A 24255-nucleotide genomic window follows, 5' to 3' on the forward strand; every position below is an offset into this window, starting at 1 on the left:
TGTTTATTTCTCAAAATTTAGATTGTAAGATCTTGCTATGACCGTCATGCAAAGCAAATGGGTTTCACCATTTCTCTTAGTGTAAGTCATTGGTATGCATTGATCCACTACCCTCCTCATTGTAAATCACAACAGAATATTCTTCAAATCCTCTAAAATCGAGTAAATGGATCAATGTTAACTTTTCTGGGCTGTAATGTGTCAGTCTAATAAATATCACACATTACCGATTTCCCTTTTTTCATATGTTTGTAAATCTCTGCTGACTTTTCTGCCGCAAAGCGCGCGTCATCCTCTAGTTGATATACATGTGATGCTATTTCCTATGATTTTTCTGTCCTTTAAATATTCCTTTTCTATATATGATGTAGCAGTATTCTTCTATTTTTTTTTTGATAATATAAATTCATTCATTGCTATACTTTGCTAGTCATCGTCCCATCCGTTTGCGCCACCGCCCTCCGCTCCCCACGGCGCCGTGCACCGCCACGCTCCCGCGTTATCCTCTTCCAAATCCAAACCCAAACCCCTCGAGCTCACCTGCTAGTCTAGGGTTTTTCGCCGTTGCCACCCCACCAGCACCGCTAGCCGGGCGGCGCGCGCAGGCTCTAATGGCGCTTGCAGGCCCCTCCCACCTCCTGTCCTCCTCCTCAACCCTCCTCCGCCGTCTCAACCCGCTGCTCTTCTTCGCCCACCGCCGCCCGGCGTGGACCCCGCGCCGCGCCGCCCACAGGTTCTGCGCAGGTACCGGCAGTGCTCCCCAGTTCCCGGTTTCGTTCAGCTGGCGTGAAATCCTGTGAGACTGTCTTGTGCATTGATTGGGTCTGGTTCACGTTGCAGCAGTTGTCTCTGAGAGGGATGTGTTCACCTCCCCTGAAGTCGCTAAGTCGTTCGACTTCACCAGCGAGGAGCGGATTTATAAGTGGTAATTCAGCGTCTCTGCTACGAGTTAACTCGCTTGATTGCTTGGTGATCCATTTATGCTCGTTCTCATGTGGGCATGATAAGTACATGATTCAGCCAGCAATTTTGGCAAAGCTTGCAATTCCATTTACGTCCTGCTACATGCAATGAAGTTGAGGGATGACATTTTAGTTGGTATTGGTAGTATGGAAATGTCTAAAGAGACCGAGACACACAAATGTATAGTTAGTTGTCCAACTTTGAGCTATCACTGATTTTCAGACATTTCTTGCGTACCAGTCCGTTGATAGTAGCCGCATCGTGGGTGCTGGCTTTGGACAAGATTGCCAAATCGTTCTGTTACCAGGGAAGAACTAACTGCCGTTCTCTGTACTGACTGTACATTGCTCGCTTATGTATAGCTGTAGTTAGCAAGTCAAAGGAGATGCAAAGTTGACAAGTCATACTTGTACGATGTGCTATGGAATTTAGAACCACTTCTCTTTATATGTGTTAAATTTGGATCTCATGATATATTGTTCTGCACATAAATCTTGAATCATACAGAGGAAAATTTCCATGATCCAATCAGGAACTTAAAGTTAACCTAACTACTGATAGAGAAGTATGTTTCAACTCCCATTGGATTGGCGTTACAACCTAGGTTGAAGACTACTAGCTTAATAATCTAGTTATTTGATTCAAGTATATTGTTCAATGAATTGAGTTGAATAAATTTTATTTTATTTTGCTTACTCTCCCTCCTGTCTCAGTATAAATTATTTTTCGAACCACACATAACTTCTCCTAAACTATTTGATGTTTCAATTTTCATAGGTGGGAATCTCAAGGATTCTTTAAGCCTAACTTCGACCGTGGAGGCGATCCATTTGTCATTCCTATGCCACCTGCAAATGTGACTGGATCATTGCATATGGGTCATGCTATGTTTGTTACCCTTGAGGTAGGGTGATTCAATTCCCTAAGACTCTTGTGTTCTTATGTTGGCTAACTATATGCTGATTTACAAGCAATAAATTTGTTTTTACACTGTATTACGATCTTCTATAGTACGTTAGCTTTGTTGATTTGTTGTATCCTGATACTCTCTCCACACTGTACCTTGAAATAACTTGCATGTTAGACTTGAGCATAAGCTTTGATGGATTTACCTAGCGAGGTGGATCTATTTCTTACTCCCTCAGTCCCATATTAGTTGTCGCTCAAACGGATGAATCTGGCACTGAAGTACGCCTAGATAGTAGATACATCCATTTCAGCGAGAACTAATGTGAGACGGAGGGAGTATAAGACAAGCCATGTTTCCAAGGTACTAGTTACTAATTGTGTCACGCAAAGTAAAATAAACATTGGTCGCTGCTGCTGCATTAAGCAGAAGTGATGGTAGAAGTCTGTGTAGAATAATATCTTGAATGATGTGAACTAGGGTGTTACAGTTAAACTAGCCTGTTTAAGTCAATTCTGTGTAGTCTGTATTCTTAGGCCCTGTTTGGTTCGGCTGTGGATTTCTAAAAGCAGCTGTGAAAAATCTGCTGTGAAAAAGACGTAGGTCATTTGGCAAACCAGCTGATACAACTTTTTCAGATTTTAGCCCGCAGCGGAATCAGATTTTGGAAAGCACGTCCTGGGCTGCTTCCGTTTTTGGTTCAGATTTTGGCAGCGGATTTCTGGAATCGGATTCTGCTGGGTTCGCCCTTTGGTTCAGATTCTGCTGCGTGGCAGCGGAATCCGTCGATAAAAGCTGAACCAAACAGGGCCTTAGATAGTCACCCTCCACAGGGTGCTTAACATTGCATTTTTAAGGTTCCAAGATCACTAATCCACATATACAGCTCAAAATAGTAAAGCTCAGATTCCCCCCATCATTCTGGGATCAATTATTTTTCTGACTAACAGTATCCCCCTTTTCATTAAGTAACTCAGGATATAATGATAAGGTATTTCCGTATGAAAGGGAGGCCTGCACTTTGGATACCTGGTACCGACCATGCTGGGATTGCAACTCAGGTTTGTATTCCTGCACACTTGATATGTATTCGACACAAAGTTTTAAAAAAGCGTTAGACGTTAAATTGTGCGTTTTGCCACCACTTTTCTGACCAAAGTGCTTGCTTAAGCGCAATTATGCGCACATTATGGAGGTCCTGGGTTCGACGTGGTTTCTCTGCATTGCACTGTGCAGGGGTAAGGTTTGCCTCATATAATCCTTCCCCAGACCCCACCTGGTGTTGGATCTTCTAGCACTGGGTCTGTCCTCTTTTAAGCACAATTAAGCGCTAGGTCTTTTGTTATTGCCTAGTTTTTTTTAACTATATGATTCAACATTGCGTTCAAGACTTGGTGCAGTAATTGGCTGATTTTTATTTTCAACTTTCATTGCATTTCAGTTAGTTGTGGAAAAGATGTTAGCTGCTGAAGGCATCAAAAGAGCAGATCTTACCCAGGAGGAGTTCACTAAAAGAGTTTGGGAGTGGAAAGAGAAGTCAGTCCTTTTTCTGAATCCAGTCTAGTTTGTGTACACTGTTTTCTTATGCACTCAGAGGTTTTGTCCTCTTGCTGATTTGAAGCAATCCTTTCTTCTCTTTTTTACAAGAGTTAAGCATCCTTGCTTAATTACCTGGATTTACTATAAACCATACATTTCTGAACTTTCTACCCAGGTGATTTCCTCTTTCTGAATATGGTTGGTCAACACCCTCACTGCATCCTATGTGCGTTTGCGCATGCATCTCACACGCATTATGCTCTATTTTCTTTGTTCTTTGCTGTCTTCTGGTATTGTTAATACAAATTTTGGGTTCTGTCTGTCATAATAATTGGAAATTAAACTACCATGAATGGCGAGGAACAATAGAGAGATGGAAAATAAAAATATAATCAGAAGTTAAACCACTTCTAGATACTTCTACTCCAGTTTAGTATTTGTTTTCTTGCTTAGCTTTAGCTACAGTTTTCTAGAATCTCCTAGCTATGAGTAGAATGCTAAATCTTAATTAAGTAATGTTTTCTACAGTGTTCTAGCCATAAGTAGAAGTTGAGGTGTGAAGGCTTCCCAAAGCCTATAAATAGAGGTCCTCACCTCTAGTTTGTAACCGGACTATGTACACCGCTACCTAGAACTTAGTGTTCTTATCTAAGATCTTGGACTAGATCTTGTGCTTTAGGAGTTTTGGATTGAACTCCTGCTGCCATATTGATCTATATTCGCCTCTAGATCGATATCTTGCGCATCATGTTGAAGTAGTTCCTTCGTAACAACAAGGTGGAGTTGTTCCTCCACAACCTTGTTCTGCTGCAATGATGAACATGTGATGAAAGATTATTCTGGTCGATTTATTCATTCCAGAAGGTTGCATTTTTAAAGTTCGTTGTAATGCTGAACTTTCATTGCTTCAATGTGGCTAGTTTGTTTTTTATTCTGAACACTTCCCCTTTCAGGTATGGGAGCACAATCACTAATCAGATTAAGCGGTTGGGTGCATCTTGTGATTGGACCCGTGAATGCTTCACGCTAGATGATCAACTAAGTCGTAAGTGTCAACTGTCGTTTTCCATTGCAAATGATGATTGGACCTGTGTTTCATGGCATTACCTTGCGGAATTACTAGCTTGTTTCTGAGTTTTAGGATTTCTTACGTGGTTATATTTTAGCTTTCTTCTTCTGCAATTGTGAGGTCACATGGTTGCATCCATAAATTTCGTTCTGTTGATAGACTTGCATTTAATCAGGATCACGGTGATGGTATAGGGTATCTAAGTCTTGTTTTGGCTTATGACTGTGATTTCATTATGAATGAGAGTGACAGCTATTTGATGTCGAACCAAAGCACTCCCATCCTTTGCCTGCCAGATCTGAACTTTTTTATGCAATTTATGTACACTAGTGATTTGACCTAACCTTTTTTTCAATCGAACCATCAGGACATGATGTTGTGATAGTGATGTTAGGTTGCTCCCTCGAGCTCAATGTTAGAACCATGTGGTTATCTTTACAACTGAACTCAGTGTTTTCCCCCTTCTGTTTTGCAGATGCAGTTGTTGAAGCATTCATTAGGCTTCATGAAAAAGGACTTATATATCAAGGTATTATAATTAAACATGGCTACATGTTCTATTACAAGAAGTAGGTGAATGCACATCATCTTGAGTAATGTGCTCTTGTTGAGTTTGATATCCTGTTTACTATTTTCAAATCTCTTGGTGTGTCCCCAACTTTTGCCTGGTAATAGTTTCTAGTCGACTATATTAACATACTTATTACTGGTTGATTTAATACCATTTGCTTCAGTTGATTTAGGGTAGTGAACACAGATGCACTTGTATGAAGTGGGGGGTGACAATAATTTGTCCTGTATATGTTTTTCTATTCTTGTTACATTGTCAGTAACAAACTTACCTCACTACTTTCATAAATTATTCGGGGCCGTTACAAGCTTTACTCTCAAAGTGTATCAAGTATATTTTTTGTTAGTTATTATAGCTGATTGGATAGTTAATTAGTTATGTGGCGGAAGAATGTTGCTCTGGATGTGAAGACTCTTGGTTTTCTAGTCAGCTTTCTTCAGCAACCAGAAGTTCTATAACTTTATGAGTCAGAAATTCAGTTGGTTGATTTAAAAAAATCCATCAGGCCACAAGTGAGTGGCTGTAGTTCTGGATAGGAATGCAAATTGAGTGGGCTGGGCCTGCTCACTGACCTGTCCTAGTTATTTTACTTGACCACTAATAGGAGGGCCGTGTGCATAATTTAGTGGGAAGCAAGCCACCATTATTTTACTTCCATCACCAATTGTATCGTGGTACTTTTTGCATAAAGTAATTTATATGTTCTTTGGTGAGACAATACAAATATGTTTGCATTTTGCAGCTTATAGCATCCAGTTTTATGTTACACAACATATTCGCTGTAACCATCCTCAGATGAGGATCATATTTACTGATCAAAACAGCATACCTGCCAAATGGCAACTTATGGTGCAAGCACCATCCAACATAGTAAAACAGGATTCATACTCTGACGGTTGAGGGCGCCACTCTAACCGACCAAGCAGACTTGGCCGCGGCGGCGTTCGCGCTCTTCGACTCCCTGCTAGGGACAGATCACCCCCGGGATTGCGCCCTCAACCTCGAGGACCTCATCGCGCCATCCAACCTCGACGACCTGGACGCCCCCTTCAGCGAAGACGAGATATGGCAAGCTGTCAAGCGACTGTCGGCGCACAAGGCGCCCGGCCCAGACGGCTTCACCGCAGGGTTCCTGCGCTCCTGCTGGCCTATCGTGAAGCACGACCTTGTCCGCGTCTTCTAGCAGCTATATGCGCTACGAGGAAGGGGATTCAGCTGCTTGAACCAAACCTGCTTACGCTGATTCCAAAGCGAGCTGACGCAGCCGGGCTGGGGGATTACAGGCCCATTAGCCTAATCCATCTCGTCGCGAAGATCTTCGCAAAGGTGCTGTCCCTTCGACTAGCACCCAAGTTGAACGAGCTAGTCAGCCCCATCCAGAACGCTTTCATCCCGGGACGAAGCCTTCACGACAATTTCGTGCTTATCCGCCAATCGGCGCGCCTTCTTCATCAGCTGGGCGCCCCGCGCATCCTCCTGAAGCTGGACCTTGCGCGGGCATTTGACTACATGTCATGGACGTTTCTATTCGAGGTCTTGCGCCGGTATGGCTTCAACGATCGCTTCCTTGGTTGGCTTGCTACTCTCCTGTCGTCGGCAAGCACAAGGGTTCTCCTCAACGGCGTGTCGGGACCCGCGATCTGGCACCGCTGTGGGCTTCGTCAAGGCGACCCTGTGTCACCACAACTCTTTGTGCTTGCTGTCGACACATTGGGGCGCCTCTTCCGTCGCGCGGCTGAGCTCAAAGTCCTGCAGCAACTGCACCCTCGCCGCACGCTCCCCGTCCTTTCGCTGTACGCGGACGATGTCATACTCTTCTGCTAGTCCACGACACACTCGCCGCCCGAAAAATCCTGCAGCTATTTGGCCGGGCGTCAGGCCTTCGGGTCAACTTCCTGAAGAGCACGGCTACGATGATCAGATGTGACGGCGACATGGCTGCCCCGGCCATCGCCAACCTTGGCTGCCCAATCGCGGCGCTGCCCAGCACCTACCTGGGGATCCCACTCACCCTTGGACCCCCATCCGCTGCACAGCTGCAGCACCTCGGCGACAAGACCGCTGGCAAGCTCCCCACCTGGAAGGCGCACCTCATGAACAAGGCCGGACGCCTTGCCTTTGTGAAATCGGTGCTGAGTGCGATCCCCATTCACCAACTTCTGGTGCTCGCGCCGCCAAAAAAGATCCTCAAACTCCTCGAAAAAATCCAACGAGGATTCCTATGGGCTGGCCGCACCAAGGTGCACGGCGGCAACTGTCACGTCAACTGGCAACGCGTCTGCCGCCTGACCCGGCTTGGTGGGCTCGGGGTGCACGACCTGGAGCGCACGGGCTTGGCCTTGCGCACCAGATGGCTTTGGTTCGCCCGCACGGACGACAACAGGGCATGGTCTGGCCTCGACCTTCAATTCACTGCTGCGGAGCGCGCCTTCTTCTTCACGCCCACAACCATGATCCTTGGCGACGGCCAGCGTGCGCTGTTCTAGGAAGACCGTTGGCTCAACGGGCGCGCCATCTTGGAAATAGCACCACAACTGCACGCCCTCATCCCCAAACACCGCCGCAAGAGCAGGACGGTGGCAGACGGTCTGAATGCGCACCAATGGACATCGGACATTCAGGGCACCCTTGGCATCCGCGAGATCGGCCAATACCTGCTTACTTGGCATGCGATCGAGCACATCAGACTCACTGTCGAGCCGGATCGCCTGCATTGGAAGTGGAACGCGGCAGGTACCTGCACAGCCCAGTCCGCCTACCTTGCCACCTTCCATGGCTCGACCTCCTGCCCTGCTTGGAAGCTCACCTGGAAGGGCTGGGCGCCCCCGCGTGTGAAATTCTTCCACTGGCTTGCCCACCTGGGACGTTGCTGGACAGCCAACCGCCTTGCTCGCCGCGGACTGCCGCACCCTCCTCGCTGCCCGCTTTGTGACCAAGCGCCTGAATCAATCCAGCACCTAATCCTGGAATGCCCCTTCTCCAAGCAAGTGTGGCACGAGATATTGTCCTGGCTGCGCTTGACATGCAGCGTGCCCTCCAGCGAGGGATCCCTATCAGAGTGGTGGCGCTCGGCGTGGCGAAACACGCCGAAACCCATGCAAAAAGGCCTTACCACCGCAACCCTGCTGATCCCTTGGATGACCTGGAAGCATCGCAACGACTGCGTGTTCAACGGCGCAACCCCATCGATCAACTCACTGATGGCACGGATCAAGGACGAAGCCAAGCTCTGGGCAAGGGCTGGAGCCCGTGGCCTGCGTGCCATCCTCCCTCAAACCTGGGACGTCCACTGATTTATGACTGTAATCGTATCCACTGATTTATGACTGTAATCGTTCCTCTTAGGAGGCTGTAACAAACTTATCTTTTCAATACAAAGAAACGCAAGCCTTTTGCGTTTTCTCAATTTTTTTTCATGTGTTTTGCTTTAGCACATGTGAATTATGTTTTTTTTGGGTATATGCTTGGATGAATTTATGTTGAGGATGGCCTCATGCTTGTGATCCCATTCTTGTGTAATTTTTTCTTGTTGGACAGGGATTTAGGAATTCTTAATCTTTTGATTTGTTTTTTTTTCTTGTTTACATTTTAAATTTAGGGACTTACCTTATGTAACTTTGGTATGTATTGGTTGATTCATTGTATTTCCTTTTCAGGATCTTATTTGGTCAACTGGTCTCCTAACCTGCAGACTGCAGTATCTGACTTAGTATGTGAAGAGATTACTTCTTTTTTAACTAGTACATACATACATATATCTGCACAACTATATAATTTAAACCAAAAGGAAAATTGGGTGATTCTGCATGGGAGATCTGAAACTTCAATACTTCATGGATGATCATACGTGAGCCAATCAAATATTTGATTCTATAATGTTTTGTATTATTAGGAAGTTGAATACTCTGAAGAACCTGGCTATTTGTACTATATGAAGTATCGTGTTGCTGGTGGATCGAGGTACATATTTTTACATTCTTAATTGTGCTCGTCTAACATCTAATAATTATTCGATGTGAATTATCATTAAATAATCAATGATGTCGTCACACATATTGCTGACTGTATTTACAGCCAAGTGTGTGCTTGTGTTACCACCAGTTCTTTTTTATTTTGGCTCTCTGTTGTGATGAGTGAACATTTTTCATGAGAATGAGTATCCTGATATACATTATATTTTGCATTCTAACATGAGGAATCCAGCAAATATGATTGATACAGTTTAATGCTTAGCATTGCTTACACATTGAAATTTGTGGGGCAGGGATGATTTTATGACTATTGCGACAACACGACCTGAGACTCTATTTGGTGATGTTGCGATTGCTGTTAACCCAGAGGTATGATCTTTTTAGTGTTCTGCAGTAAACATAAGTAGTGCTGATAGGAGCTGGGTTCCTACCGGGTCTAGCTCGTAGGTTGTAGGGGTGGAAGGGGGCTTGGCGTGGAGGAAGGCGAGGTCGCCGGCGCTGGGGCGCCGTCGTGCGAGAGAGATAGAGGGCGCAGGAGGCGGCGGCTAGGGTTAGGTCTCCCGGCTCCCTTCAGGAAGCCGAGCAAATATAATTGCTTCTGCTTAACTTCAAACGAGTCCTTACATGAGTTTATATAATCTCCAAATACGATAACTGGGCTAAGCCCCTAATAACGAAAAGATAACTGGGCCAGGCCCCCAACTGCCTGGGCTGTAGTATATGCCGGCCATAACAAGTACGTTGTAAGACATTTTATTGTCTTCTGTTGCAACCTATGCTATAACTACATTGAGCTATTTTATTTCTCAAAGAAATTGGATTTGGTAAACCATCTTTATTTTAATTTTTTAATTGACAATGCAGGATGAGCGCTATGCAAAATATGTTGGAAAATTGGCTATTGTACCCTTGACATTTGGGAGACATGTTCCTATCATTGCTGATCGGGTAAGAATGAAACTATTGTTTTCGTTAGTACTCCCTCCATTCCAAAATATAGTGCGCCCGCGCTTCCCGAGGTCCAACTTTGACCATAAATTTAACCAACGAGACCGACTGCGGCGGGAGAAAAAAATTATATAATTGAAAACTTCTTTTGAATACGAATTCACTGGTATAACTTTTGCTCCCGCCGCAGTCGGTCTCGTTGGTTAAATTTATGGTCAAAGTTGAAGCACGGGAATAGAGGAAGCACTATATTTTGGAACGGAGGGAGTATTTTCTATATTTCTAGCAATTTCAGATAGGATATTGTGAGATTAATAAAATGAAGCAATGCAAAAGCACCATATTCACTAGTCAGGGCGTTCTCTCGTCATATTTATTGAGTTATAATTTATCTTGTTGCTTGCACATGCAAAGTTTACACTATCGTGTTTCAGTTGAAGCAAGGAAAACATTTATTCATCAATTCATGTAGTTACCTACTTCACCGGTATGACTATTTTTGTGGCTAAGGCAAAATTTTGCATCCCAAGCTGGCTTTTCCCTTTGCTTGATGTACGTACATGCATTCTTTTGTGCAAGTTTTTCACACTTGCATGCCCAAATTCAAAATATTTTTCCTGTGACCACATATGGTTTCTCCCTGGCTAAAAAACTTATTTCGTTGTAGTAATTGGGTCTACTTTTCTCCAGATGCAGTTGAGGGGACTGCTAAAAGGGTAGCAGGATAGTTTTCCTTGCATAGACTTTTGTTAATAGTAACTATCGTTTCTACGATTTACAGTACGTTGATCCAGAATTCGGAACAGGGGTGCTGAAGATTAGCCCTGGACATGATCAGAATGATTATCATATTGCTCGAAAGCTTGGGCTGCCAATTCTTAATGTTATGAACAAAGATGGCACATTAAATGATGTTGCTGGATTATACAGGTATAATATTTGCAAGACAATGCATGTGAAGTAACATTGTTATTTATTCTGTGGTTAATTTCTTCATGACTTGCAATTTCAGCTGCTTACAAACACATTTATGTTATTATATGTTCCTCTTTGTAAGGTGACTTGAAGTTGCTTTCGAGGTATAATACAATAGGACTTTAGCTGTTTAACACAGCTTACTGTTCTAACTTCTTTTAAGATAAAAAGGTTGGAAACACAATTTGCGGCATTGAGTTAGTACAATTAGTATAATCAGTTGATTCAACTACTGCATATGAAAAGGCAGTACTAACAGAGTTGCAGTTTGCCTGGCCTTCTGTATGCAACATGTTGATCTTAACTCCGTTTCCTCCTTTTTTTCGCCAGTGGTATGGATCGTTTTGAGGCACGAGAGAAGCTGTGGTCTGACCTTGTTGAGACTAACTTGGCAGTGAAGAAGGAACCCTATACACTTAGAGTTCCCAGATCTCAACGTGGTGGTGAAGTGTGAACCTTTTTCCTATTCTTTGTCGTATTTAAGGGCTGGTGATGTTTTTTGGCTTGATGACCCCACTTCTGTGTGATCCTAGGTCATAGAGCCCTTGATTAGTAAGCAGTGGTTTGTCACAATGGAGCCATTGGCTGAAAGGGCCCTCCATGCTGTTGAAAAAGGGCAACTCACTATTCTTCCGGAGAGATTTGAGAAGGTAATTGCATGGATCTTTCATTCTGTTCTCTAGAAAGGTAGTGGCCAAAGGAAGGGGTGGTGGGTGTTGCCGCGCTTCTCCTGGCGGTTACTTCGTAGGCCCGTAGCATTGTACCTTGGAGTGTTGGTCCAGTCCTGGGATTGTACCAAACCTTTTCCCTATCTGTCTATGCATACTTATGCATCTTCTCAAAAAAGAAAGAAAATAATGGTAGTCATCTACTGCTCAGCAGTAAGCACACCTAAAGAGCAGTAACAGAGGTGGGCAGAGCCTAACAATTTAGCCCCCTTAGGCACTTAGTCGTCAGGGCGGCGAGTGCTTGCGTTAGGTCGCTTTGCCGCCTTAAGAACAACGCTATTGTGACTGGAAGTTCTATCGGGGCTCAGCGAAACAATACATATGCCAAAGAAAGTGCTCACATATCTACACATATTTGTGTTAATTATTATTCCTGCAGAAATGAATTTTGTAATTGTCCTGTCCTGCCCACTATTTTATCCCTGCTCATTCTTTTGTGTGCTCTGCTGCTGCAGATATATAATAATTGGTTAACAAATATAAAAGATTGGTGTATAAGTAGACAATTGTGGTGGGGCCATCGGATACCAGTCTGGTACATCGTTGGAAAGAAATGTGAAGAAGACTATGTTGTTGCCAGAAATGCAGAGGAGGCACTTGCGAAAGCTCAGGAAAAATATGGAAAATCAGTTGAAATATATCAGGATCCTGATGTTCTCGATACTTGGTTCTCAAGGTTTGTCTTCCTCTTCAAAATTGTGTGGTACCAATTGGTTTTCTGCAATATGGATTTGTTGATCGCTTGAATTTTTGTGAGCACTTCTTATTTAATTCAGAACATTACTTAGCATTCATCTAATGGAAATACATGCTCCTTTTCTTATTTTGCAATTGAGCACAAGTTCCGCAATACAATTTTGTTAATGAAAGACTGTAGGGGAGGCCCTGACAGCACACATTTTGTATTAATAGGAAAATATATTCACATTTCTTGGCAATTTCTTGATGTTCTGGTTTTTCTTGTTGCAACATCATGATATTGCGACACAAACATTTCGTATCACTTTCATTGTGATTGCCTCTAAAGATAATCATCAAGTTCGTCCTCAAATTCTTGGCTTTGTTCCTCACCTCTGCTTCTAAATGGTTTCTTAGCCCTCTGCTTGTGGTGCCTGCCATGTGCAATTGCAATAAGCAGGTTAATAGTTAATGTCCTTGTGTGGCCGTTCTCACAGCTCAGGGTTCTAGGCTCCAATAAAACTATGAATTCAGGCAATATATTTGACTGGACTTGCTATTCACCATGCTTTGAATTCTTTCCGAACTCCTATATTACATTTGCTTTCTTCCTTTACTTCCTACTCCCTCCGTTCCAAAATAGATGACTCAACTTTGTACTAAAGTTAGTATAAAGTTGAGTCATCTATTTTGGAACGGAGGGAGTAGTATATTACATTCTCTTTCTTACTTCAATGTCTGTATGAGCTATATTTCCAAGTATTGGAAGTAGTAAAGAACTGCACAAGTATAATCAATTTGTACATACAACTGTTACAAGTAATATAAAAAATTGCTCGTAGTTTTCTGTTTTGACTTGTTGGAAGTTATCGTGCAGTGCTTTATGGCCTTTCAGCACACTTGGTTGGCCAGATGTGTCCAGGGAAGATTTTAAGCATTTTTATCCTGCAACAGTCCTTGAGACCGGGTATGTTAGCTCCAGTAATGCCTTCCCCCCCCCCCCCCCGCCTTTCTTTGAACAAGGTGGTGTGCTTGTTATCCTGCTGATACTCTGCTTTTCCATTTACTATGTCTGATACTATAGCTAATTTATTTTTGACAGCCATGACATTTTATTTTTCTGGGTTGCACGGATGGTTATGATGGGAATTGAGTTTACAGGAACAGTACCATTTTCTTATGTCTATCTACATGGTCTTATCCGGGATTCTGAGGTGAGAGATATGAGCACCTTAATTTATGTTTTGTACTTTTGAGGGACAAAGGCTTATCATTTTGTTGTAATTTATAATTAATATGATCAAATTTCTATTTCCTCTTTTGAGAGAACGGCTGTATCTCAGGAAACATGCTGTACATACTGCTACATATTATTTACTGAGAGCTGTTAATTGATGTGTCCGTCGCCTGTTTTGCTGTTTGCCACATGTTCCTACCTAAGTCACTTTTGAGGACCACCGCAAAGAGAACTTTGTGGTCAGGACAAATAAGAGGAAAACTGGAAAAATAAAATTAGAAGGATTGACCTTTAGCCTCAACTCGACCCCAGGAGAGAAACTGTTGTATATGAACTTCCTGCTTTGTGTGCTAATGGGCTGTGTGATACTCTGGCAGAGATCCACAGACTCCTTGCAGATGGCCTGATATTGTATATGTGGCCCATACCAGCCCATGAAGCCCAGGCCATACCGTTCCAGTGGTTGACCTAGTTGAGAGGGGTGCACGACGATGTCTGTGTGAAAGCGCCGCTTCATACCAGATTGAGTAGCTGCCTGGTACATCCCTCTCTCGAACTACATGGTATCGGTGGCCGAGGGCGAGGGAGGAAGGTGATGGCGGCTGCCGGAGGAGCTGCAGTAGATGCACAGTGAGACGAAATCACCAGTGAAGAGAGGCGGCTGTGCGCGACGCTGACGGAGGGGCTGCGGCTGTGCGGCAGAGCCGCAGAGGACAAAGAGGAGGTGCACGACAGCGGAAGAAGGCAAGGTGCGGCGGCTGCTTGGGCAGCTGCTGTTGGTGGTACTGGCTGTGCCTGCTGCGGCAAAGGTGGGGTGCGGCTGCTCGCCCTCGATCTGGAGCAAGACAAAAGTGCTGTTCTGTTGCTTGATGTTGGTGGTACTTGCAACGTCTGAGAAACAGAGAGGGTGGTGCTACTGAAGTGTGGCTGAGGTGCTGTGCTGTTGCTGCTGCTGCTGCCGCGATTGGAGAGGGTGACAGAAGCAGTACTGGCGGTCGCACTCGCACAGCTAGGAGAAGAGGCGTAGGCTGTCATGGCAAGTGATGTTACCTCTGTGCTGGAGAAACTTGTGCAGCTCATGACTGTGAAAGCTGCCGAGGGGTCATCTCCTGCAGGATTGTTGTGCCTCAAGCAGATCAGGGTTCAAGCTTTAACTCATGCAAAAAGATGTCAAGCTGAATGGTGTGAGCAGCTACCTGAGCTGGTCGAGGTGGGCCTTGTTGATCTTGAAGACGGAGGGCCTGACGGGGTATGTTCATGGAACGGTTGAAGAACCTTCTGACAAGGAGAGCCCATAATGGAAGAAGTGGAGTGTTACTGACTCCCTGATATTGGCCTGGATGTTGAACTCCCTGATTTCGGCCATTGCAGTGTCTGTTGTGTGGAGCATGCTGTCCATGAGGTATCCATGAGGTATTCCGGTAAGGGAAACCTGATGCTCATGTCTCAAATAGAAGACAAGATCCAAGATGTTCGTTAGGGTGATAGAATGATGGTATATGTTCAAGATTCAAGGGGTCCGGTTCGCCCCGTTGGACCGGTGGACCGCACCTCCCTTTTGTTACCAAAGTAGGGTAACCGGACGACCTTGAGGGTCCAAATGGGGCAAACCCCTTTGAACCTGGGGTCGAATCGCACCTATACCTCATCAGAATAGTGCCCCCGCAGGATGGCTGGAGCCTGGAGGATGGATCACGGCAAGCCGTCAGCCACTGAATAAACTCGTAGAAGCATCGCCTACCCCTGCCGGTTGCCCATGTCTCCATCTGCATCTCCTTTTACTGGTCGGTATCCAAATTCACCACCACCGGAGCAGGTTAGTTGTCAGCAGCCGGAACGCCGTGACGCACGGGAGGCGCTTGTAGCCGGGAGAGTAGATCAGGCAGCCCAAATCTCCAGCATCAGTTCGACCTCATGCCAGCCTCTCTCTCATCTGCTTCTTCTGGTGTATAGAACGAGTTAACATGAGCAAATAGCGGTGGTGTGCTAGCGAGGGGCAAACCTACGGACCTAATGGTTGGCCCGTTACCCTAAGAGAGGAGGTGCGGGCCTAACCTTGGACCTATTTTTCCTAATAGGTTCAGAGGTCCAATACTAGGGTCTAACCTTGGGCGGATTTGGATCAGTGTGATCCCCTTGAGCTTCCATATGCAGAGTCCATGGAAATTGCCAGGAATTGGGTTGAGTGTAGGTGTGTGATGCAGTTTCTAAAAGGTCTCAATCAAGGTTTTGAGAGCAGGCATGTTGCACTCAGCCAACGCTTGTGTCCCTTGATGAGGCCATTCCTGTGATGTACCAAGAAGAGGTGACATGGAAATGAATCTGCTTTCAGGGTGGCTGACCAATGAGATTCTAGAGATTGTTATAATTGTGGTCAACCAGGGCATATTGGTCGTTTTTGCACAAGACCAAGAAGAGGCAGGGGCCAAGGATCTAGTGATGGCAGTAGAAAACGAGGTGGTCGGAATGGGAGTGGTGGTTCTTGGACGGCTCCTAGGGCAAATATTGCTGCTTTAGTTGAAGGGACACAACCTACATGAGGAAAGGAGACTGCTACTAGCTATGCCAACGTTGTCGATACAAATGAAGGTCACATTGAACACGCATCAATAGCAGCCCATCAAATAAATTATGAATGGGTGCTTGACTCAGGAGCATCACATCATGTTGCTGGAGACTTCAGTGAGTTTAAATCCTATGTTGCACACCCTCTGATACATCAGGAAACCATTCACACAGCAGATGGCACAACCCAGTCCATCACATGTGTTGGGACAGTCAGATGCACACCTAATATTGATTATCCTGTCTTGCATGTACTCCCTATGTCCAGGTGTATAGGACGTCTAGTGAAAATTAGATATCCCAAGAATATTAGCTGCGCTTGTAATTAATATCCCTCGTAACCCACACATCCTCTCGTTCGGTTCCCTCATGCCGCCCCTTTAACTTCCCTGCTCATTCCCGTGCATGCACATCTCAATCCTCCTATTCCCATGCATGCACAATTAAATGACTCTTTCGATTGCGTTATTTGAGGGCAGACGATAGGCTTGTTTTCACAATCTCAACATAAGGCTGGCCATAGCGGGAATAACTTAGCTAGTAACATAACGCATCCCAAGGCAAATTTGCTTATGTGGCGAGTAGTTAATGAGAGATATGTTTGTGGTAACATAATATGTTACTGTAACAAACACACCCCGAGGCAAAATGAGTCTACATCTAAATAAATAAAGCCTTGCATGATACCACACATATGTTACTACTACCCATTATGGAGGTAGTAACATATACCAGCAACATATGCATGTTACTAGTCTAAGTTACTTCCCCACTATGACCAGCCTAACGCTTGCCTATCACGGTGCGTCTTGGTCATGATGCAACTCCTTAGACGACCTATGCACGTGGACGGTGGGAGTACCGGCTTTCCTCGTGAACTTAAGTGTCCTTGAGTGCTTTGATTGACCAAATTGATTGCTGAATAATTCATGGCAAAGTTGTGTGCTTGATCCAAGAGAGATCGACGAGCAGGAGTCTTGGGACTGAAGTGAGGCATAGGGGGTTGTGGTACATGGACTGCAACATGACGGACCGTCAGTGAATGCACATGCTAGCTGCAGTTGCCGAGGATAAGGAGACTAGAGCCCCAATCCATCATTGTAGAGCAAGCAATCGTCAGGGTCTGACGGAGATGTATAAAGGTTTGACATGTGTCTTTTGACAAAATGTATCAAATATTTCCCAGATGTAATGAGTGGTGTGAACAAGAGCAAGCTGAACTGTGATGCATGTGAGTTTGTTAAACATACCAGAAACTCATATGTGAGTAAGGGATCAGGAGCATCTCCTTTTGTGTTGATCCATTCTGATGTATGGACATGTCCAGTGCCATCTGTCAGTGGTATGAAGTACTTCGTTACGTTCATCGATTGCCATTCTCGAATGTCTTGGGTCTATCTTTGACATAAGGATGGAGTGTTTCAAAACTTTTTATGGACTTGTTCAGACTTAGTATAATGTGAAAATTCAAGCACTTAGATGAGACAATGACACCGAGTATGTTAACAAGGCCACTGGTGCCTTTTTTGTCGGACAACGACATCCTGCATCAAACATCTTGTCCAGACAAACCTCCTCAGAATGGGGCGGCAGAGAGGAAAAATCGTTACCTGTTGGAGGTGGCTCGGGCATTGATATTCACCATGAATGTGCCCAAGTTCCTGTGGAGTAAAGCTGTCAAGATGACCCCTTCTTGATTAACCGCGTGCCATCTAGGGTGACATGTAGGAAATCTCCGTGTGACTTGATTTTTCACAGAAAATAAATTCCCAGTTCCTCCCAAGGTGTTTGGTTGCACTTATTTTGTTCGTGATCATAGGCCATCGTCAACAAATTGGATCCTCAGGAAGTCAAATGTATCTTTATTGAATATTCTTTAGGACAAAGAGAGGCGGACATTTGTGAGCATGGATGCTGCGTTCCGTGAATTGGAACCCTTTTATGGTGAAAAAACTGATCTAACTGTCTTGTTTGAAGTACTTGACCAATGTTTCCAACCGGTGATTTGTCAGGAGGGGGAGAATAGTAGCATAAAGTGCAGATGCATCCGTCACCTTTAGCAACAGGCGGCTCCATAGTACTCATGTGGCTCCTTTGATACAGACATCGATTTCCACTGGAGATGTGCAGGTTGGCACAGATGGACTTTTGCTCCAGTAGCAAAGATGAACATTGTGAGGATTCTAATCTCTTGTGTAGCAAATTTCGGGTGGCCTTTCGATCAACCTGATGTGAAGAATGCTTTCTTGCATGAGGATTTATACATAGAGATTCCACCTGGGTTCTCGACTTCTGCGATTGCTGAAGGTATGCAGGCTAAAGAAAGCCCTTTATGGACTAAGCTCCAAGAGCTTGGTTTGACAAGTTTCGGGCAGTGTGTGACATAGGGTATGGACAATGCAACGGTGACCATACATTATTTTATAGACACTCTCAAGGGGAAGTAACCATTCTTGCAGTTTATGTTGATGATATCGTTATCGCTGGTGATGATGACGTAGAGATAGCAAGGTTCAAGGGGTGTCTGAGTAAGGTCTTCGAAGTTAAAGATCTTGGTCGACCCAAGTACTTCCTTGGTATAGAAGTAGCCAGGTCTGAAAAAGGAATAACTCTTTCTCAAAGAAAATATACCCTGGACCTTCTCTATGATGTTGGCATGTTGGGTTGTCGATCTGCTTCAACCCCAATTGATCAAAACCAATAAAGTGACTGCCAATAAGGTGACCTGGTGGATAAAGAAACATATCATTGATTGGTGGCAAGATTGTCGTACTTGTGTCATGCACGACAAAACATTGCATTTGCAGTAAGTGTTGTGAATAGATATATGCATGAGCCTAGAAGTGAACATCTTGAGGCAGTACGTAGAATCTTGAGATACTCGAAAGGTTCTCGTGGGAAAGGACTGTTGTACAAGAGTCAATGGACTTCCTGCCATAGATTGTTATTGTGATGACAAAAGATCAATTTCAGGCCATTGTGTTTTTGTAGGAGGAAATCTAGTGTCTTGGAGAAGCAAGAAACAATCCAAAACAAATACAAAGCCATGTCAGGGACTGAGTGATTTGTTATGGACAAGGAGTCTATTAGAAGAGCTGAAGATATTTAAGACCATTTGCATGAATGTGTTGTGTGACAAGAAAAAAAAAAGGGCAACCTGGTGCATGTAGCTCCCGCTTGCGCAGGGTCCAGGGAAGGGTCCGACCACTTTGGGTCTATAGTACGCAGCCTTTCCCTACATTTCTGTAAGAGGCTGTTTCCAGGACTTGAACCCATGACCTCATGGTCACAAGGCAGCAGCTTTACCACTGCGCCAAGGCTCCCCTTCTGTTGTGTGACAAGAAGTCGGCAATTAATATAGCAAACAACCCGGTTCAACATGAGAACCAAACATGTGGAGACTGATAGATCTTTTATCAAACAAAAAGTTGGATGCTGGATTATCAAGATAGGGTATGTGAGCTCAGGGCAACAAATTGCATATTGCTTGACTAAAGGACTAGGAACCAAATACAGCTTGGCTTGTGACAAGATGGGAATGATAGATCTAAGATATCCATCACCCCTCTTTGGGGGGTTGGGGGGGGGGGGGGGGCAGTGTTGTATATGTGGGCCCGTACCGTTCTAGTGGTGGTCCTAGCTGAGGGGGGTGCATGACGATCTCTGTGTGAGAGCGCCGCTTCAGACCAGATCGAGTAGCTGCCTGGTAGGTCCTCTCTCGAACTACACCTGACAGTGCCTCCCTTACCCTGATAAACTTGTAAGTCCACATACTGCAGTTAAACCGATGGATGGGTGGGTGGGCCACTAGTCCACTATGAAGTCTATTAGACATGTGTCATTCCTTCGTCCGTCTGAGTTGTTTATGTTGCTAGATTAGCTCTCAGTTCCACAGACTAATCAGCAAGATCTTCAGGGGCGGAAAATGTCAAAGTCACTGGGGAATGTTATTGACCCCCTAGATACCATGAACGAGTACGGGACAGATGCATTGAGATTTACACTTTGCATGGGCACTGCCGGCCAGGTTTGCTTTTCCATGGTCTTCTGCATTTTGTTGATCAAGCTTGTTCACTTCTCCGTTGTTAATACACCTTTTTACTTCAGGACATTAATCTTTCTACAGAAAGGTTGACATCAAATAAGGCTTTCACCAACAAACTCTGGAATGCAGGCAAATTTTTGTTGCAGAATTTGCCTGAAAGAAGTGATGCTACTGCATGGGATCTCTTATTAGCAAACAAGGTATCTCACTGAATTCCAAATTGCAGATGATGCATTGATTAAATTTCATTCTCCTTTATATAATTGTTGCTAATACATTTGCATCTCCTTTTTAGTTTGACACAGAAGCAGCGCTTCAGCAACTACCATTGCCAGAAGGCTGGGTGGTGAGTCCATCATTTTTTCTTTTGAATTGTTGGCCTTTTATGAAGTATGCTAATTAATAAGAGAACAAACAAAAATTCAGGTTACAGGACTACATGAACTTATCGATAAAGTCAGCATAAGCTATGAAAAGTTTTACTTTGGAGATGCAGCTAGAGAAATCTACGATTTCTTTTGGAGCCATTTTGCTGATTGGTAAGTTTGCGAAGAACCAAATAACAGGAAGTACAACTTGTTTATGGGAGCACACACACACACGCACACACACACACACACACACACACACCAAGCTGTCGCCTGATTCTATGTTCCAATATGCACTCTACCGTTGCACCGTTATGGTGCATGCTTTCTACTCCCTCAGACCCAAAATAAGTGTTGCAGTTGTGAGCTAAGGTTGAACTAACCTTAGTTCAAAACTGCGACACTTATTTTGGATCGGAGGGAGTAGTAGACTTACATATTTTCTCAAATTTATTGTAATTCAGGTATATTGAATCTAGTAAGACTCGTCTCTACCACTCTGGTGATGGTTCAGCTACTATTACGGCACAAAGTGTTCTCTTGTATGTGTTTGAAAACATACTGAAGCTACTGCATCCATTCATGCCCTTCGTCACTGAAGAATTATGGCAGGTACAAAAACCTTGACGCCCATTACTATTATACAGCATTGTTTAACTCCCACTTTCATCAGCCTCATCAGTACATATAATTATTTTCAGGCATTGCCGTACAGAAAGGATGCACTTATAGTTGCTCCCTGGCCTAGCACCGACCTCCCAAAGAACTTGTTGTCCATCAAAAGATTTCAAAATTTGCAATCGTTGGTAAATTTCCACTTGAGCTGTATGTGCTCATTTTATATGTGGCCTGCCGGCGACCATTTTGTTTGATCACCTGTATAATAACAGATAAGAGGAATCAGAAATGTCCGAGCAGAGTATTCTGTCGAGCCAGCTAAACGGATATCAGCTTCTGTTGTTGCCACTGCGGATGTCCTGGAGTACATATCGGTAGGTGTCTTCTCACAGCAAGTCCATTCTGTTTGTGACATTTCATTGTACGTATATTATGAGCCTTTTGATCCAGCAATTTGAGAAGCCTAGCATGTTTTGTACTCAAATTATTGAAATCAAAGTTGCCAAGGAATAGTGTATTTAACTGGGAAAGCTTCACTGTTAGAACTTGAGAGGCACAGCTCCTAGAAAGATTAGAAGTAGAGTTACCTATATGTGATTGGTGCGATGGTATCAACTTTCCTGTATACTATGGTGTTTTTTTCCCCATCATCTGACTTGTATTTCTATGCCGCAGAAAGAGAAGCAGGTGCTTGCTTTGCTGTCAAAGCTTGACGCACAGAACATAAATTTGACTGAATCACTACCGGGTGAGTGCCTTGTAAACTCGTTATCTTGGTTGATGCAGTTTGCCAATAAGCAAATCTATTTGATGCTCGCCAGGTGATGCAAATCAGTGTGTCCACATTGTTGCTGATGAGGGTCTGGAGGCATACCTACCTTTGGCAGACATGGTTGATGTGTCAGCGGAAGTTGAGCGGCTCTCTAAGCGTCTCTCTAAGTTACAGACAGACTATGACACTTTGTTGGCCCGCCTCAGTTCCCCGAGTGTACGTCGAATATTTCTTCTCCTTTTATGTGAGCAAGTTTTCGGAAGAGGGTTCCTGCATCCTGTTGGTCACGCGTTTCATTTGTGGTGCAGTTTGTAGAGAAGGCCCCGGAAAACATTGTTCGTGGAGTTCGTGAGAAGGCATCCGAGGCAGAGGAGAAGATCTCCCTTACTAAGAACCGTCTTACTTTTCTGCAGTCAACAGTTTCCACATAAACATAGTAGTCAGCGTTGCCCTCAGAATGCCAATTTTGATTGTCAGTAAAGCAAATCTCGAGAGAAATGGTCACCTCAGAGTAGCACAGCAGATCAGTACATAAATGGACTACATTGAAAAGAGGCACATTATATTTTGGCTTAAGAAATCCATTTTTGACACCTTGATGTACAGCACATTTTGGCTTTAAAGGTTCTTTTTTCTTTTGCATGCTCTACATTTTTGTTTGAGTGTTAACGCTAATGATTGATTCTGGAGAAGATTTCTCAATTTGTATAATCACACATGCACGTAATTATTCAGCAGGCCTCCATCCAAGGCACATTTTAAAACAAATACATTAATTTCTGATCAAACATCTCAATTCCTATGTGTCTAACTGCTATCTCCTTTTCTTTTGGTTTGTGAGGGTCTAGCTGATATATCTAGGGACTTTGGAGGGCAACCGCAATGACACATTATGGACACGGCGACGACCTATGACCTGGACTATCTCACTGCATGTGCTTTGAAACTAACGTAAAAAGAAAATTGTCATTTTGGTTTTAAAAAAAGTGCATGTCTGAAAAACCACCACCTTCTCTGGCATGGGTTGCGATTTTGCAACCATCACGTCGCATAATACCTATCATTTCAGATTTTTTTTCCGAGGGTAGAAGAGAGAATAATATATACAAAAGATTACAATTTTGCTAGTTAGGTGTCACAAGTCGACCCTAACCAAGCCTCCACCCCACTTCCTCGTGCTACCTGACTACTCAGATACTAGTTGTCCTCCAAACGCTTTTGCCGTGGTCCAAGTCCTCAAATCGTCGAAGATCATGTTCATCGTATCCCCTTCGTTCTTAATCTGGCCTGATTCGAACATCCTCACGTTCCTCTGTTTCCATAATGTCCAACAAATCAGCACCACGAACGTGTCGAACCCTTTTCGAGTTTGCTTGTGTATTTGTTTCCTAACTTTCGTCCACCATTGCATCAACCTTGAGTCATTTGCAGGGCAAATCTCAATCCTCAAACCCATTTTAGCAATGCAACGATACCACACTTGCCGCGAGAATACACTGCTGCAAAATGTGGTCAACCGTGTCCTCTTCCTGGTCGCATAAGTAGCATTTTGATGTTTGGTCTTGCAAACCATGTCTCGTCCTTCTATCCGACGTCCACAATTGGCATTGTACTGCCAACCACATGAAGATCTTACACGTAAGTGGAGCCCAACATTTCCAGATGGCTCTGAATGAGTGAAATCTCACTCCTCCCTCACATAGCATCTTGTATGCTGATGATGCTGTGTAAACTCCTGACTCGTTCCAAGCCCAGATGGGTCGGTCCTCCAACTGTTCATCCAATTGAACCTCCGAAATGATCTCCCAAAGTCCGATGAACTGGGTTAAACCCTCCATGCATAGGTTACCCACTACGTCGTTCATGCATGCATGCATGCCCAGAGCATCACATACCAGTCGTCTGTTGGCCACTTGCGTGCGAACCGTTGCCACTACCAAGGGGCAATATCTGAGATTGTTACACCCTGCAACCACCGGTCTTTCCAAAACAAGGTTTTTGTTTCCTGAGCCAACCTTCCATTTAACTAGACTCCCAAAGGCTTGGTCTACCTTTTTGTCGGCGGTCAAGTTGAGCCCTTGACAAGGCTTGGATGCATCTGTGGGTCGGAGCCATTCCCATCTTAATCTTAAGGCCAAACCATGTTTATATAAGTCAATGACGCCCAATCCTCCCATGTGTTTTGGCCTACACACCTTGGCCCATGAAATGACACATTTGCCACCACTCAGTTCCTCCGTCCCGGCCCAAAAGAATGCCCGACAGCCTTTGTCCACTCTTTCTAGAGCCCATTTTGGCGCC

The 24255-nt window shown here is 44.3% G+C and overlaps 1 protein-coding gene across 3 annotated transcripts; it reads left to right on the forward strand.

The window, feature by feature from the left end:
- Nucleotides 1-435: 435 nt before the first annotated feature.
- LOC123188687 (valine--tRNA ligase, chloroplastic/mitochondrial 2) lies at nucleotides 436-22603 on the forward strand. 3 transcript variants are annotated; one of them, XM_044600898.1, is made up of 27 exons: nucleotides 436-744; nucleotides 841-925; nucleotides 1741-1867; nucleotides 2848-2931; nucleotides 3312-3406; nucleotides 4363-4454; nucleotides 4954-5007; nucleotides 8706-8758; nucleotides 8942-9009; nucleotides 9314-9389; nucleotides 9885-9968; nucleotides 10750-10898; nucleotides 11274-11391; nucleotides 11477-11593; nucleotides 12127-12347; nucleotides 13227-13316; nucleotides 13452-13563; nucleotides 20068-20178; nucleotides 20259-20396; nucleotides 20492-20542; nucleotides 20623-20735; nucleotides 21029-21176; nucleotides 21266-21370; nucleotides 21455-21556; nucleotides 21858-21930; nucleotides 22004-22170; nucleotides 22263-22603. In XM_044600898.1, the coding sequence occupies exons 1-27, from the start codon at nucleotides 612-614 to the stop codon at nucleotides 22383-22385; spliced, it is 2889 nt and encodes a 962-aa protein (XP_044456833.1). In that variant the 5' UTR covers nucleotides 436-611; the 3' UTR covers nucleotides 22386-22603. The 3 variants fall into 3 exon arrangements, with proteins under 3 accessions (XP_044456833.1, XP_044456834.1, XP_044456835.1); XM_044600899.1 differs by having other exon boundaries at nucleotides 437-744; nucleotides 844-925; XM_044600900.1 differs by lacking the exons at nucleotides 436-744; nucleotides 841-925 and having other exon boundaries at nucleotides 2840-2931.
- Nucleotides 22604-24255: the final 1652 nt, after the last annotated feature.

Source organism: Triticum aestivum, chromosome 2A, assembly GCF_018294505.1.
Source record: "Triticum aestivum cultivar Chinese Spring chromosome 2A, IWGSC CS RefSeq v2.1, whole genome shotgun sequence".
NCBI lineage: Eukaryota > Viridiplantae > Streptophyta > Magnoliopsida > Poales > Poaceae > Triticum > Triticum aestivum.

Excerpts from the sequence above, each read along its gene's own strand:
- LOC123188687 (XM_044600898.1), top strand. The coding sequence starts at position 612 with ATGGCGCTTGCAGGCCCCTCCCACCTCCTGTCCTCCTCCTCAACCCTC. Across the intron at positions 3,407-4,362 it reads GTTTGGGAGTGGAAAGAGAA|GTATGGGAGCACAATCACTA; the intron begins GTCAGTCCTTTT and ends TTCCCCTTTCAG. Across the intron at positions 11,392-11,476 it reads GATCTCAACGTGGTGGTGAA|GTCATAGAGCCCTTGATTAG; the intron begins GTGTGAACCTTT and ends GTGTGATCCTAG.